The sequence below is a fragment of the Apteryx rowi genome, unplaced genomic scaffold, assembly GCF_003343035.1.
Source record: "Apteryx rowi isolate R43461 unplaced genomic scaffold, aptRow1 scaffold_34, whole genome shotgun sequence".
Taxonomy (NCBI): Eukaryota; Metazoa; Chordata; class Aves; order Apterygiformes; family Apterygidae; genus Apteryx; species Apteryx rowi.
This window is the reverse complement of record NW_020449863.1, coordinates 294,557-307,517: the sequence shown is the minus strand read 5'-3', so window position 1 is coordinate 307,517 and position 12,961 is coordinate 294,557. Positions and strand designations below refer to the sequence as shown.

Here is a 12,961-nt window from a genome sequence, read left to right as displayed (position 1 = left end):
TTCTCACAAGAGCTGGACTTTAAATTTCAAAATGGAAAGTCATGAAAAACCCACATGTGAGTAAAGCATGGCCAAATTTTTCTTTTTTTTTTTTTTTTTTTTGGTACCCCCCCCCAATATAGATGTTTGAAAATTCCAGCATATTCACAATGTAATGTTAATACAGGAACTGAAATTAAGAAGAATCTATCTGAATGCTGGATCTGCATTAAAGAAATAAACCATCAAGTTTAAAAGCAATTTTTTTTTTCTAGGATTGAAAAAATCCTAAGGTTTTGGTATGCAAGAAATCTTTGTAAAATAGAGCAGGCCTGTATATCTTGCTGTTTTAATTGCTGTTTTGTTTAGTTTGGAAGAATTTTAAATGGCTGAGTAGGGTTTTTTTTTCCTGATTTGAAATGCTTCCATTATAATTTGTGATATTTAGTTATGCTGTAATATCTAAACAGAGTCTGTTTAAACTAAATAACTATATGACTTATATTCTAGCTGGCCTATTGTGTTGTACAGTTCCTGGAAAAAGATACAACCTTAACAGAGCCTGTAAGTATTTTTCAGTTGAATATTTTTGTGTTTTTAAGTTGAACTAAATATTTCAGTGCAACTCATAGTACTGCCATAAAGTTCTAATCTGTGGTATCTTGATTAATGATCTATAGGCATTTTGGGTGAAAAGAGTGTTTTTTTTGTTTTTTTTGKTTTTTTTAAATCTAGGACAGGTGTTAAGAGAATTCTGGGTTTTGAAAGTGCAGTTATTTTTTAACCTGTGACCAAGATGGAGCACAGATGTAAATAAAAATTTGAACTGCTGAGATCATGTGGATCACTTCATATGAGAAAGTATTTAACTACTGTATTCCTTCCCAGTAAGAACTGAAACTTCAGTATTTTTGATGCTGCTGCCTTGTGCCTAACCACTACATAAAGCTGAAATACTTCAGGGAAATAAACAGTCCCAAAATAAAAGTTGAAAAGAATAATAATACTTCATTTAGATAAAAAGAATTTTAAATTCCAGATGTATTTCTGGTCTGTCTGGGTTATTGCAGGGCCTCTTGGCAGTTACAATACAGGGGCTTCAGGCATCAGTGGCTTTTGCCAGACTGCATCTCCCATGATGCATATTGACAGTTCAGCTAAACAGGGGGTTTGCAGTGCTTTCTTTTACAAAGTCCATAAAGAAAAATGCAGGCTCAGGGCAGCACAGCAGCTCCTGGGGACATGAATTCATGTCAGACCAACTAGAACAGAAACCATTTGTAGTTTGATAATTGAAAATATTTTCAATTAAGGATATGTTGAAATTTAAATACTTTATTCTGGTTTTTTGATTGGAAAAATGAAGAGCTTATGCAATTTTCTTATAAAGAAAAAAGAAATAGTTTTGTGGAAACGATTTAAGTTTCACCAGCCAGACTTACTGTGGAAGCTTGTTTTCTGCAGGGTCACTTAGTGTTGATGATCCTCAGCAGAAGGCAAGTTCTGCTGTGGATGGTGGAACTAGGCCAGACTGTCTATGAATCGGTGCTATCTGCTTGAAGCATCTTCCTCCCYGCTTACTGCAGTATCCCCAGCTTGCTTCATTCATCCTGTGACACCCATATCAAGCAAAAGATTGTGGATTGTGCCTGCAAATTGTTGCCAAATAGTACATAATGGCTGAGTTTTGCTTGCTTCTCCCATGGGGCACTAATTTGGGATTCTCTGCCCAGCTACCAATTTCCACAAAATTTTTAGGAATTTAGATGAGAACCTTAACTGTATCTATTTTACAGTTTCAGTTGAAACTGGTCAATGAGCTTATTTTATTGGGTAGGGAATGTGAGCAGCAAATGTGCAGTATAACATAAAAACCTGTAAGATCGATTTTTGTCAAAGTGACAAAATCAGAACTTCCTGATGTGAATTGTGATGCAGAATCCAAGGCCAAACTTTTAAGTGAGAAGGCAGGGCTTTCTCAGGTAGCAATGCCATAGTACCAGGTTCTGAGACTTCATCTGGACCATTGTGTAGACAATTCTGGTCACCTTTTAATCAGTAAAGTGAATTCAGAATGGAGAAGATACAAGAACTGACTGCAGAATCACTGCCTAAACTTGCTTTGGTCACTACTCTGAACGTGTAACAAACTTGGGCCTATAAAGAATGAGTAAAAGCTAATAGATGATAGGAAGTGAAGCTTTAAGAAACTTTTCAGAAATGCTTGAAATGTAAATGTTAAAATTTGATGGGGCAACTGATGAAATAGTATTTGGAGGTTTTTTGTTTTATTTTGGGGGGAGGGGGTTTTGCTGTAGGTCAAGTAATATTTTAAGAACTCCATCAGAAGGCTGTCTTCATGAGTACCATGCTCTTATTTTTCTGGCAGGAACTGTCACTCAGGGTCAATGTAGAGGGCATTCAGTCCAGGCTCTTGTAACTATGGTAGTCTGCCTCAGGTCAAGCCTGATGTTTGTCAAGCTGACAAGAAGGGTTCATTACCTAACCCTGCTAAGTGCCGCGGCCTTTGCATGCAAGGAATTCAGTTTTGTGAGAATCAGGCTAGTAAGTAACTTGTAAATAAGAGCTGTTGTTTAGCAGATGCCTGTTGCTGTAAGTCAACTCCATAGGAAGTTTGACATAGCTCAGAAAGGAGTAATAAATGCTTGTGGATTTTGTCTAGTAAGAGCAGTGAGACTTCAGCTCTGCATTCATGCAAGTATTACTCGGAATAAAATCTTTGAGCACAAATGTACATGTATCAGCATTTTGATATGAAAGCACGGTCAAGCTGGAAATTATGATGCTATGCTCTGTAAAGAGCAAGGAGTAGGTATCTTGTTGAGTTTTGTGCTCTTATACTTGGAATGTGTTATTTCTTTATGAAACTAAGAATCTGAGTTTATGTAGCTAAGTATGTTGAATACTCTTACTATAATAAGAATTGGAAACTGGACTGCTGTAGCTGACTCAGTTTTATGCTTCCAAAACTGCTGAATTTATGCTCCAGCTAAGTGTGTATGGTTGGCTCTCACTGCTTTTCTTTAGCAAATGTACTTGTCGGAAATTTTTTGGCTTACTTTCATTGCTTTGGGGGAAGGGAAGGTGTTGGCAGAACACTTGAAAATGTTTGGGGGATTTTCTTTAAAAAGACAAAATCTCAATAGTATGCAACTGAGTCATTTAGTTACGAGCTAATGAATGGAAAATGACGCTAGATTTACATAGACTACTTAAAATTGTGAACCCAGAGCAACAAGTGCAATTAGTACATGTAAGTCGGACTCCTCTTGTGGGTGGAGGAGAAGCGGGTAAATGAAGGGCTGCCTGATCGGGTAATCATAGCGAGAAGGGGGAACTTGGGTTTTCTCTTCCCCACATCGCTGGGCCACCTGCCCTGGTTGTCCTGCTCTGTCCGTGGAGCCTATGTGCTCAGGGTCCCGTGGGAGGCCGGCTTAGTGCCAGTCGAGCAGTTCAGGGGGCTCTGCCTTTGTCCAGCCTACACAACTGATACCTTTTGGGGCTGACTCAGGTCTCCTACTCCATTAGCAGTTGTCGAATGATGGCATTTGTTTGTCGGTTGTCAGCATCTTTCAGCCAGCTAGATAAAACTGTAGAGGGATTTTTACAGTTATGTACAGGCTCTGTAAGGGACCTGTTCTTCTTTCTGTGTAACTTGCTTTCTTTTCATGGATTTGAGCCTAGGACTGACTTAGCTGACTAGAGTTTCCTCCTTTGCTCAGTTTCATTTAAAGTGATGCTCAGTCCTCTAGAGCAAGGGGTGCACGTATCTTAGGATGGAAAGACTTGCGGGCACTTACAATGCAGATGTTTTGTCTGTAAAGGGATGCAAGTTAGTATTGATAGTACACATCTTTGTGAACAAAACAGCCAGCTTGGAAGCTTAAAAAAAAGAAATCAACAGGGAAAATGGGAAAAGTCAAATTTGGATGATTTTAGCCCAAATAGATGAGTAAGTCTTACAGTTGGAGGTGATCAATTAGGCACTGTTGTATCATAAGAGTAGAGGTCCTGTCCTCAGAATGAAAGCTTGTAATGCTCAGAAATGTTTCTGCTTCTGAAACATGCTGAGTTATGGCTTTTTTCAGCCAGCACTAATTTAGTGATTTAGATGCCATGTCAGATGTTTGTTTCTAGGAAATAAGTCTCCAGTCTCTTATTTGTTCTCCTCTCCTCTTGGGGGCTGTACTTTCTGATTAGGCTTCCCCAGGGTTTTTTCCAATCTTATATAAGATTGTTCCTGTGTCTCTATTGGAAACTGATTTTCTCTGTAAATTCACATCTTTATTTCCCAATTTGCAGTCTTGCCATTTCAAATTCTAGAAGAGAAAAGGTGGTGATGGCCATGACCCCTCTGTATAGTCCTGTTTGTGTAGCCAGTGTCTACTGCTTTCTCTTGGGCTTCAAAGCCTGAAGCCAAGACAAGTGCTCCCCAAAGTACGGATCAGTAGAAGGCAAAAGATATTCTGGGAAATCCTAGCTACGGGGGAGTTAACATCAAAGCTTCACAAATATGCATTTATCGTATCAATTAATATAGGTACTAGGGTGGGAGTGGAGCATGAATGGATAATCAAAGACTTTTTAAAGTGATAAGGATGTAAATTATTCTGAAAATAATACAAGATAAATAAACAAGAATTTAAATGAGACCAGGCAGTATTTATTTTCAGTGAATGGAACTATATATAGCTGTATTCCGTTTTGGATAAGGGATAAGGAAATTCAAATTGGTGTTTTATTTTATTTTAATAAATCTTACCAAATATGTAATAGAAACTTGTTCTGGTTTAACTTGTTTGTATTTTTAATATAGGTAATCAGAGGACTGCTCAAATTTTGGCCAAAAACTTGCAGTCAGAAAGAGGTTGGTTTTGTTTCTTGTTCTTACAAAATGTAGAGCAGCAGGTTCATATACCTCATCTCTGTTGCACTTTTCAAGAGATCTGGCAGAATTCTTGCAGTTCTCAAATTATTGGGATGCATGCAATTATTGGGGTCATGCAACTCAGTGCAATTTTGTTTTTGTATCTGTCAGTTCTTACTGTTGTCTTTTAAGCTATATTAAAAGTTGCATTATATTTAAGATCTTTTATAGAGAAATAATCTTTCCAAGTGAAGAGCACTTTAGTAGATAACTACTAGCTCAGAGGTAGTCAGTCTGCAACATGCTGGCATTTGATATTTGAACATCAAGACAACTGACGCGGATTTAGCGACTGAGCTATTGAATAAAATTCTACTTCAGTGCAAATGTCTAGACATAACTGCATGTATTAGTAAAATGTATATATATTTCTTCTGTATAAAAATAACTTTAAATGGTCTTGGGAAATTCATTTTTCTGATTGTCTTTCTTCTACATAAATAAGAGCTTGATGACTTACTGTGCCACCAGATCACACCTCCCTGGTAGCTCTTTAAAAAAAGTGGGGTCCCTTAACATCATTGTCCCCATTTGTGTGAGCAGTGTTGAATTTTCTATGCTACCTACCTACTGCTCTGCTGGTGGTAATTTAAAACTGAAATTAACTATCTACCACTTCAAAAGCTACTTTGGAGATCTCAGATAATGATAACCTTTGCAGCCACTCCTGAAGAAATAAAAGCTTTTAGCATTTTTTTAAATATTTAAAAAAAAAAAAACTGAAAAAGCAGCACTGTTGAAGCGTTGAGAGCAATTATACAAAAGAAACCCAAGATGGGAGCTCTAACGTGATAGCTAAAACTGATGATTGACTTCCTTCAGATTGCAAAAAGACTATAAACTGTGGTTGTCTAATAGAACATAATTACATACTGTGCTCTCTGCAGGATTCATGACTAAAGCGTAAGCTGTATTTTGTTTGTCTATATTGGAGATACAAAACATTCTCATGCTTTTTGATATACTTTTTTTTTTATATAAACAGGTAATGTTTTTAGGTGAAATTGAAGAAATTTTAGATGTAATAGAACCAACACAATTCAAAAAAATAGAAGAGCCTTTATTTAAGCAGATATCCAAGTGTGTATCAAGTTCACATTTTCAGGTAAAAAAAAATAAAAAATAAAAATTAAGTATAAAAATAACTTGTAGTAACTTATTTTGTGGTTTTTGACCCCTAAACTTTATATTTCAGGTTGCAGAAAGAGCTTTGTACTTCTGGAATAATGAATATATTCTTAGTCTGATTGAGGAGAACATTGATAAAATTCTACCAATTATGTTTGGCAGTTTATACAAGATCTCCAAAGAACACTGGAATCCGTATGTAACATTTAACTTTTCCTGTGGTATCAGAATAAATTGTATTAGTCTACTGTTTCAGGTTTGGATCATAAGCAGATAATGTGTCTTCCTTTTGACTTAAATCAGATGAAATCAATGAGATTATAGGCGCTAAGAAAATATCCATTCCATGAAGTTGAATAGTTGAGGTTGAACAGAGGTATATGTGTTTGCAAGACAGACTTCTATCACAGATAAAAGTGGGGGAGAAAATTGCTCCCTACTGCAGTGAGTCAATTATTTGAATGTGGGAAATGGATTTCATTCTCAGCTATATCATGAGGTCATTGTTCTGTATTATGATGGACAACCGGAATTCACTGAAAAAGTATGAAGATATTGGATGATGGTCTTGATACCCTAATCACATTTAATCTTGAGTATTGGCTAAAAATGTAAATTAACATTACTTGGACTAAAATAATTGACCAAGGGATGTTTCTGCTGCATTTGTGCTTCATTGTCCTTTACTCCTTCAGATGAACTGAATTCTAACAATCAGTGTCGTCTTAAGTAAGTCTCACTGTCCAGTGAGGTAAAGGGAAAAGATACTATCAYAGCAGAATAGTGCCTACCACTATAAAGGATGGTAGGAATGAGAAATGAGTGACTGCTTCATTTTATATTTAATGCCACATGTTAAGTGTTAGGATTTCTGATAGTGTTTGAAAGAAATCATCAYTGCATTGAAGCATTAAAATGCAAAGTTTGCTTGTGTCCAGCATCCTGAATTAAGTTACAAGTCCATTTGCAGAATGTAAAGCTCATATAGGCAAAAGCCAAAGTAGGCTGGCCCTTTCATAACTTTGATAACTTTAGATGCTCTATTTTAAGCCCTTTATTTGAGAATCTGAAATTATTCTGTATGTATCTAGATTGTGTATCTATTTGCAAACATATCAGCCGAGACAGATTGAGTGTAAATTTTGGAGAACTAATTCTTGGAGCATCAATGGTTTTTGGGACCTCAACAAAAGTGAAGGAAGTTCCTTTTCCCCAAGCTGCAGAAAGAAGTTGCTGCTTTATTTTAGGAAGCACAAGACTTGAGATAATTGGGTGCCTTGAGGGCCAGGGTGTTTGGGGCAGAAAGTACATCCCTTTGTAATCCATACTGGAGGATAGAGAAATGTGCTTATATCCTGTTCAGTATGGTCCTAGCTACTCATTTTGAATCAAGCTTTTCCCCTCTGAAAACCAAAACTCTAAATATGCTCTTGTCTGCAAAACCACATTAAAAACAGTGGTCAAAAAAAAAGGTGTGTAGAGGGGCTAAGTGTACTGTGCGTTTTGAATGAGTGTAAGGTCTCTGATGATGAATAGTTGGGAGATGTCCTAGTAGCACAGTGGACAAAGTGTACTGCAAAGGCAAACCTGGGCCTCTGGTTACTTCCTTAGAATTTTCTTTCACTCATTTTTCAAGGTGACAAGACTGCATGGCACCCTGCTCCACAACCTTACAACCTTACTGCTGTGTGAAGGTGAACTGCTAGTGAGGGGAAAGATGGGGAAGACAGTTTACTTACTTTTTTGATTAGCGATAAGCTTAATGATAGGCACCCTTTTTAATGGTTAATTTTATTGCTGTTTTTTACATTCCTATATGTAATAATTAAGAGTGGGATTAAAGGAGATAAGTATTACTATACTTAACCTATTGAAATAAAAATACCCTCACAAAAAACAGTGAAAAGGAAAAATAATACCTAAATGGAAATACTGACAACCATACAAAATAGCCAGTATCACTTACGCTTTTTTAAAAAGTAAATAATGATTTCATGTGTTTTATTTATCTGATGCTCTAACTTAACTCAATTCTCTAGTGGCGCATGTGCAGCAAAACTGATCTGCTGTCCATAAACACTTCTGGTAGAGCGTTTAGTAGCTATCTTAAACCATATGTCTGTCATTCCTCTGCTGTGTTCTTTTGCCTCATTTTGAAGCTGTTAGCCAGGAGTTTTATAGACTATTTCAGATATTACAAAACTGCTGTGAAAACTCAGTTTAGTAAATATTAACATAATTGAATGGCTTTCTATTATAGAGCCACAGTAATGATTACACCCTGGGTGATTGCTAGAGTCAGGAATTTAAGGTTATATAGCCATTTCAAAAAATTAAATGTATTTTACTTGTTTACAGAGAAAGTTTAAAGAATTTTGTTTCAAGAACTCATTGACCTTACAGTAGTGTCTTAAATACAAAATTCAGAGTCCAAAAAGGAAACTGAACACTTGTTTACCAGAGATTATTTTGTGGTCAGTAATCTAATGGTGCGTGCTTTCTGTTCTAGAACTATTGTGGCACTTGTATATAATGTGCTGAAGACACTGATGGAAATGAATGGCAAGCTTTTTGATGAACTTACAAGCTCCTATAAAGCAGAAAGGCAAAGGTACTGAGATTTCTTGCAAACATATGCTGATAAATACGTATCTGAAATGTGCCAGCTGAAAAGGAACAAATTTTAACCGTTGTGGCTATGGGGTTCTGCAGTAGAATTGCCAATTGAAAATTTGCCGCAGGCTGCCTGGTGCATCCCTGGGGTGCGGAGCACCCAGGCAGGCGCGTGTCGGCGGTGTGGAGGGAGCTGGAGCCCGGGAGGCAGCAGTGGCGCCCCTGGCTCCCAGCCCTGCCGAGTCAGGGAGCACCTTTGCCTTCTGTGTGGGAAAACTGAGCTCAGCTGGTGCTGCAAGGGGCTGCCGGGTGCTGGCCCTAGCGCAGCAGAGGGACTTGTCTGAAGAAAGCCGAGCTGGAGAAAACTTTGTAGCTCAGCTAAAACCTCCTCTTTATCCTGCTAACCCAGTGAACAGTAGTGTTGGTGCAAGGGATGGCAGGTTATCCTAGGCCAACTGAAACCATGTGCTCAGTCTCCTTTCATTAGTTCTACTTTTCCTCCCATGATGCTTGGTTTCTTAATTTGTTTGCATGTGATAAAGAACCTCCTTAGTGTAGTTTTCAACAGATGACTGCAATTCTATAGGAGGTGATTGAGCTTGTCAGAGCAAAGATACTGTTTACCACTAATATTTATCAAGTTGTACATTCATCTTTTAATAGGAGAAATTGTGCTTGCCTCTAAGAATAGCTTTGGGGAAAAAAAACTGAGGAATTACTGGATAAAATCAGTTGTTTTAGATAGCTGCATCTATACATTGCACTTAAAACACATTTGAAATTGATATTTCACTCTTTCTACAGAGAGAAAAAGAAAGAATTGGAACGTGAAGAGTTGTGGAGAAAGCTAGAGGAATTAAAGCTTAAGAAGGCTCTGGCAGAAAAGCAGAACAGCACTCACAATGTGCTGAATGCACACAATACAAGTGCCAAATAAAAGAAATGACAACCTCTACTCAACAGACATACTTTTTTGTACCCTTTTGAAATATAGAAAAACTTGCAAAATAAACCTCATCAGTATAATAGAAACAGCCAACTTTTTCCTCTGGCAAAATGTAAATGAAAAAATACTTAAGTACAGCAGTTAAGTGATGTCATTACCACAGCATATTGTAAATTTGTCTAATTATTGATATACTGTCACTTCCAACATTTCATAGAACTGAATTATCATCCTTAATGAGTGAAATAATTATGGGAGTGGTGAGAACTATGACTTGAATTTTTGATTGTGTTGCACATAGGTGGTATAGTTTGCTATGTACATTTTTTTTTTTCCTTGTTTTATACGTGCTTTTTCACATTGCTGCATACTTTGGTTAAGATTATAGAAAAGGCTTCTAGTTGTGCTGTATTTTCTCAAATAAAACTAAGGTACATTACCAGTAACTTGAGATATTTGCTATGTGCCCCTTGCAGCATTGAAAGGCACTCAGATATGGTGCTGTTCTTGAATTCCAGATTGAATTTAGATTTATAAATAGCTCACAGTAGAATGAGGCAAAAGTGGAAAGAAAGGGAGCTCCAACAGATTCTGGTGGTTCATGTGTCTGACCCACTCTGGGGTGAATGCCTTGAGCCTGCCTTCTCCCTGCCTCTTGGTCGTCCTCCTGCAGCTGAGGATGGAGCTTCCTTTGCCAAGCCCATCAATGATGCTCCTCATCAGCCCAAGGACTCCTGGCACAGTAGTGCAGTCTTCTACAGACCATCTCAGACATTTCTGCAGTAGCTTTAGTATCTCGTGGCCTGGAGAGTGAGACCAAAGTTGGGATCCTTAGTAAGGAGGGAAGACTGTCAATAACTAGTTCCTTGTTTTATTTAAAGAAAATGCAGTCTGCTTCTTGAAGGTGGAAAGTTGATTATAGAAGTCTTGTCTGTTTTACTTGATCAAGTATTTTTCACATCTTTTATCAGAGTACCATTCCAATCTCTTAAATTGCAGTTGTGTGGAAAACTTTTGTAATGAAAGATCTTTGGGGAATTGAGCAGCATTCAATAAAATCTTTATGTTTGTATTTAGTGCTGTATATCACATCTTTGTGTTTATAAAGACCAAGAGAATTAGAATGGCTCTTAAAAAAAACCAAAAACCCACACACTTAATTACACCACATTTGTTTAAATAACCTGTAGCTTTTTCACTGAGTGACAGAAATGAGAGCTGCAGGTCACTGGGGTCTAATCTTTAGTGAAGAAGGGTGGCAGGCTTTGTTCTGACCTGTTAAGAACAAAGCATGGGGGGGACACAACAGCTGAGGGAGGGGTCCTGCAGTTTTTTTGCCTGTTGCTTGGCTGTTTTACTGATTTTATTCAGTTACCAGGGAGAAGTCTATACTACAGTGTTTGAGTTGACTTTTACATTAAAAAAAAAAAAATAGTTTACTTCTRTTATTACTTCATTCTTTGTCTCTAAGTGGCTTCATTTCCTCTATAACGCTGCCTGAAGAGGTAAAACAAGAGAAGCTCTTTATCATTTAGAGAGCCTTTATCATTTACAAGATGCTCAAGAGTGCTGATCTAGGGGCTGTTTTCCTTAAGAGCAGCACTACTACATTGGGGTGGTTGCCTGGATAGTCTGAATACTGTAGAGGAAGCCTCAAATACTTAGAGGGGCATTTTTCTCACAAAAGGCAATGCAAAGCCACTCCTCCATTCAACTCTTGCACGGGCTCCAGGGCACTTCATGTGACCTGCAGACTTTGCAGTTGAACAAATCAAGGTTCAGGAGTGGCTCAGTGAATACTTAAGAGGCTTGTACAGTCTGAAGACATGGTGATACTTGGCACAGCAGAGGCTTAAAAATTGTTTTCCAGTTTCATGTTTAACAAGTGGCTTACACTTGCATAGCTCAGTCTGATCAAAAGCAGTTAGTTGTTGCTGCTATTTACATGTCAGTTTATGAAAAGACTATGTAATCAGCTGACTGAAGTACGCTCTGCCGTGGTATATGCTGTCCCAAAACTTGGGGGGGGGRAAAAATTCTTTAACACTTTTTTCATGGTGCTTCCTGAAGCAAGATATTAATCTGTAGGTTTTGTAAGAGTATGTTTTGCCAGTTCATGAGGAAGAGTAGTATTCAAACACATACCTGAGTTTAGTTCTTCAATGCTCTTTTTTTTCTTTTGCCATAGAAGTCAAGTTTCAGATGCAGAATATTTACAGCTGTCCTACAATTTTAAGGAAACAGTATCTATGCAGAAGTTAGATTCTGTAACACTTACCTTGCTGAGGTTGAGACAAATTGTTGGCATTTGTAATTGTTACGAGTTGTTCAAACTTTTACAAATATGAACTTCAAAAATAAGTAGTAGAAAAAAAACACACAATAGCTTTAAGAGACTATTTCAAATAAATTGGGCAATGCTCGTTACTGGAATCACACCTAAAAATAGGTGTATGTAAAAGAAAGGTTTCCTGGCTGGAATCAGAAAGCCTGTGCTAGCCAGTAACATTTCCTCATAAAACAAAAGGTTGTGATAGATGAGATGTAGTGACTGAAGTCAGCTGCTACATGAAGCAGGTCAAAAAGTATCTGAAATACTGAAATACTGCAGCAAAGAGTGCATCCTCACCTAACCAGCCTTCATCCCCACCCCACAGCTAGTGCCCAGTTGTCTTTCAAGGCAGCCTGTATCCTTCTGCACCTTGTCAGTATAAAAAAAAAAAAAAAAAAAAAGTAGTAGGATGTAGCAGGGTGATCAGTACCTGATCAAAGTGTGGTTTCTAATTTTGTTTTTTAATACAAGAAATAAATGCTGTAATATCATCATTTGTTAAGAACCCCCCCACCCCCATCCTTAAAACTACTCAYGTATTTCTGTGACAGCAAAGATTTAAGAGCAAATTTCTCTATTGTGTTTGCTAAGGACAAGTTATACCACTCTGTATTTGGGTAAGCACATGGATAACCTGACTAGGAGTCAGTGGAATACTTTCATATCAGAGCATGCAGCATCATGTAGCAAAATCAACATGGTTCTTAAYTGACACCAATCCTCTAAGTGTGCTTTTCCCACAGTTTAGATGTCCTGTTTCCTTACCACATGAGCACTTAAAGATGAAGTAGCTCTCAAAGGGTTTGCTTAAACATCATACTTCTTAGTCTTTCTCTGCTTTCTCCCTCCCTCCCTCCCCTCCCCACCCCGTTTAACCCYATTCTCTATTCACTATGCTAATGCTGAGCCAAATTTCATAATCGATCAGCTGCGGTAGATACAACACCAGACCAGTTTAAGAGCTGGCATTGCAAAATGCCAAACAAATGTTGACTGAACAGCACCTGTTCTTGCA

At 37.7% G+C, this 12,961-nt stretch overlaps 2 protein-coding genes across 5 annotated transcripts in view; one reads left to right on the top strand and one right to left on the bottom strand.

The window, feature by feature from the left end:
- The window catches only part of PPP2R5A (protein phosphatase 2 regulatory subunit B'alpha), a 46,486-nt gene extending 35,796 nt beyond the window's left edge, over positions 1 to 10,690 (top strand). For 2 of the 4 annotated variants that reach the window (XM_026072331.1, XM_026072332.1), the window contains 6 exons: positions 490 to 543; positions 4,817 to 4,867; positions 5,913 to 6,032; positions 6,123 to 6,250; positions 8,565 to 8,666; positions 9,473 to 10,690. In XM_026072331.1, the coding sequence (XP_025928116.1) occupies positions 490 to 543; positions 4,817 to 4,867; positions 5,913 to 6,032; positions 6,123 to 6,250; positions 8,565 to 8,666; positions 9,473 to 9,605 (588 nt within the window). In that variant the 3' untranslated portion in view covers positions 9,606 to 10,690. Of the gene's footprint in view, positions 1 to 489; positions 544 to 4,816; positions 4,868 to 5,912; positions 6,033 to 6,122; positions 6,251 to 7,691; positions 7,750 to 8,564; positions 8,667 to 9,472 lie in introns of those variants that run through there. The other 2 variants (XR_003254650.1, XM_026072333.1) reach the window with 2 other exon arrangements.
- Positions 10,691 to 11,791: 1,101 nt separating this feature from the next.
- The window catches only part of TMEM206 (transmembrane protein 206), a 21,485-nt gene continuing 20,315 nt past the window's right edge, over positions 11,792 to 12,961 (bottom strand). The window contains exon 10 of the transcript XR_003254651.1: positions 11,792 to 11,838. The gene's annotated coding sequence lies outside the window, so the exon portion shown is untranslated. The remainder of the gene's footprint in view (positions 11,839 to 12,961) is intronic.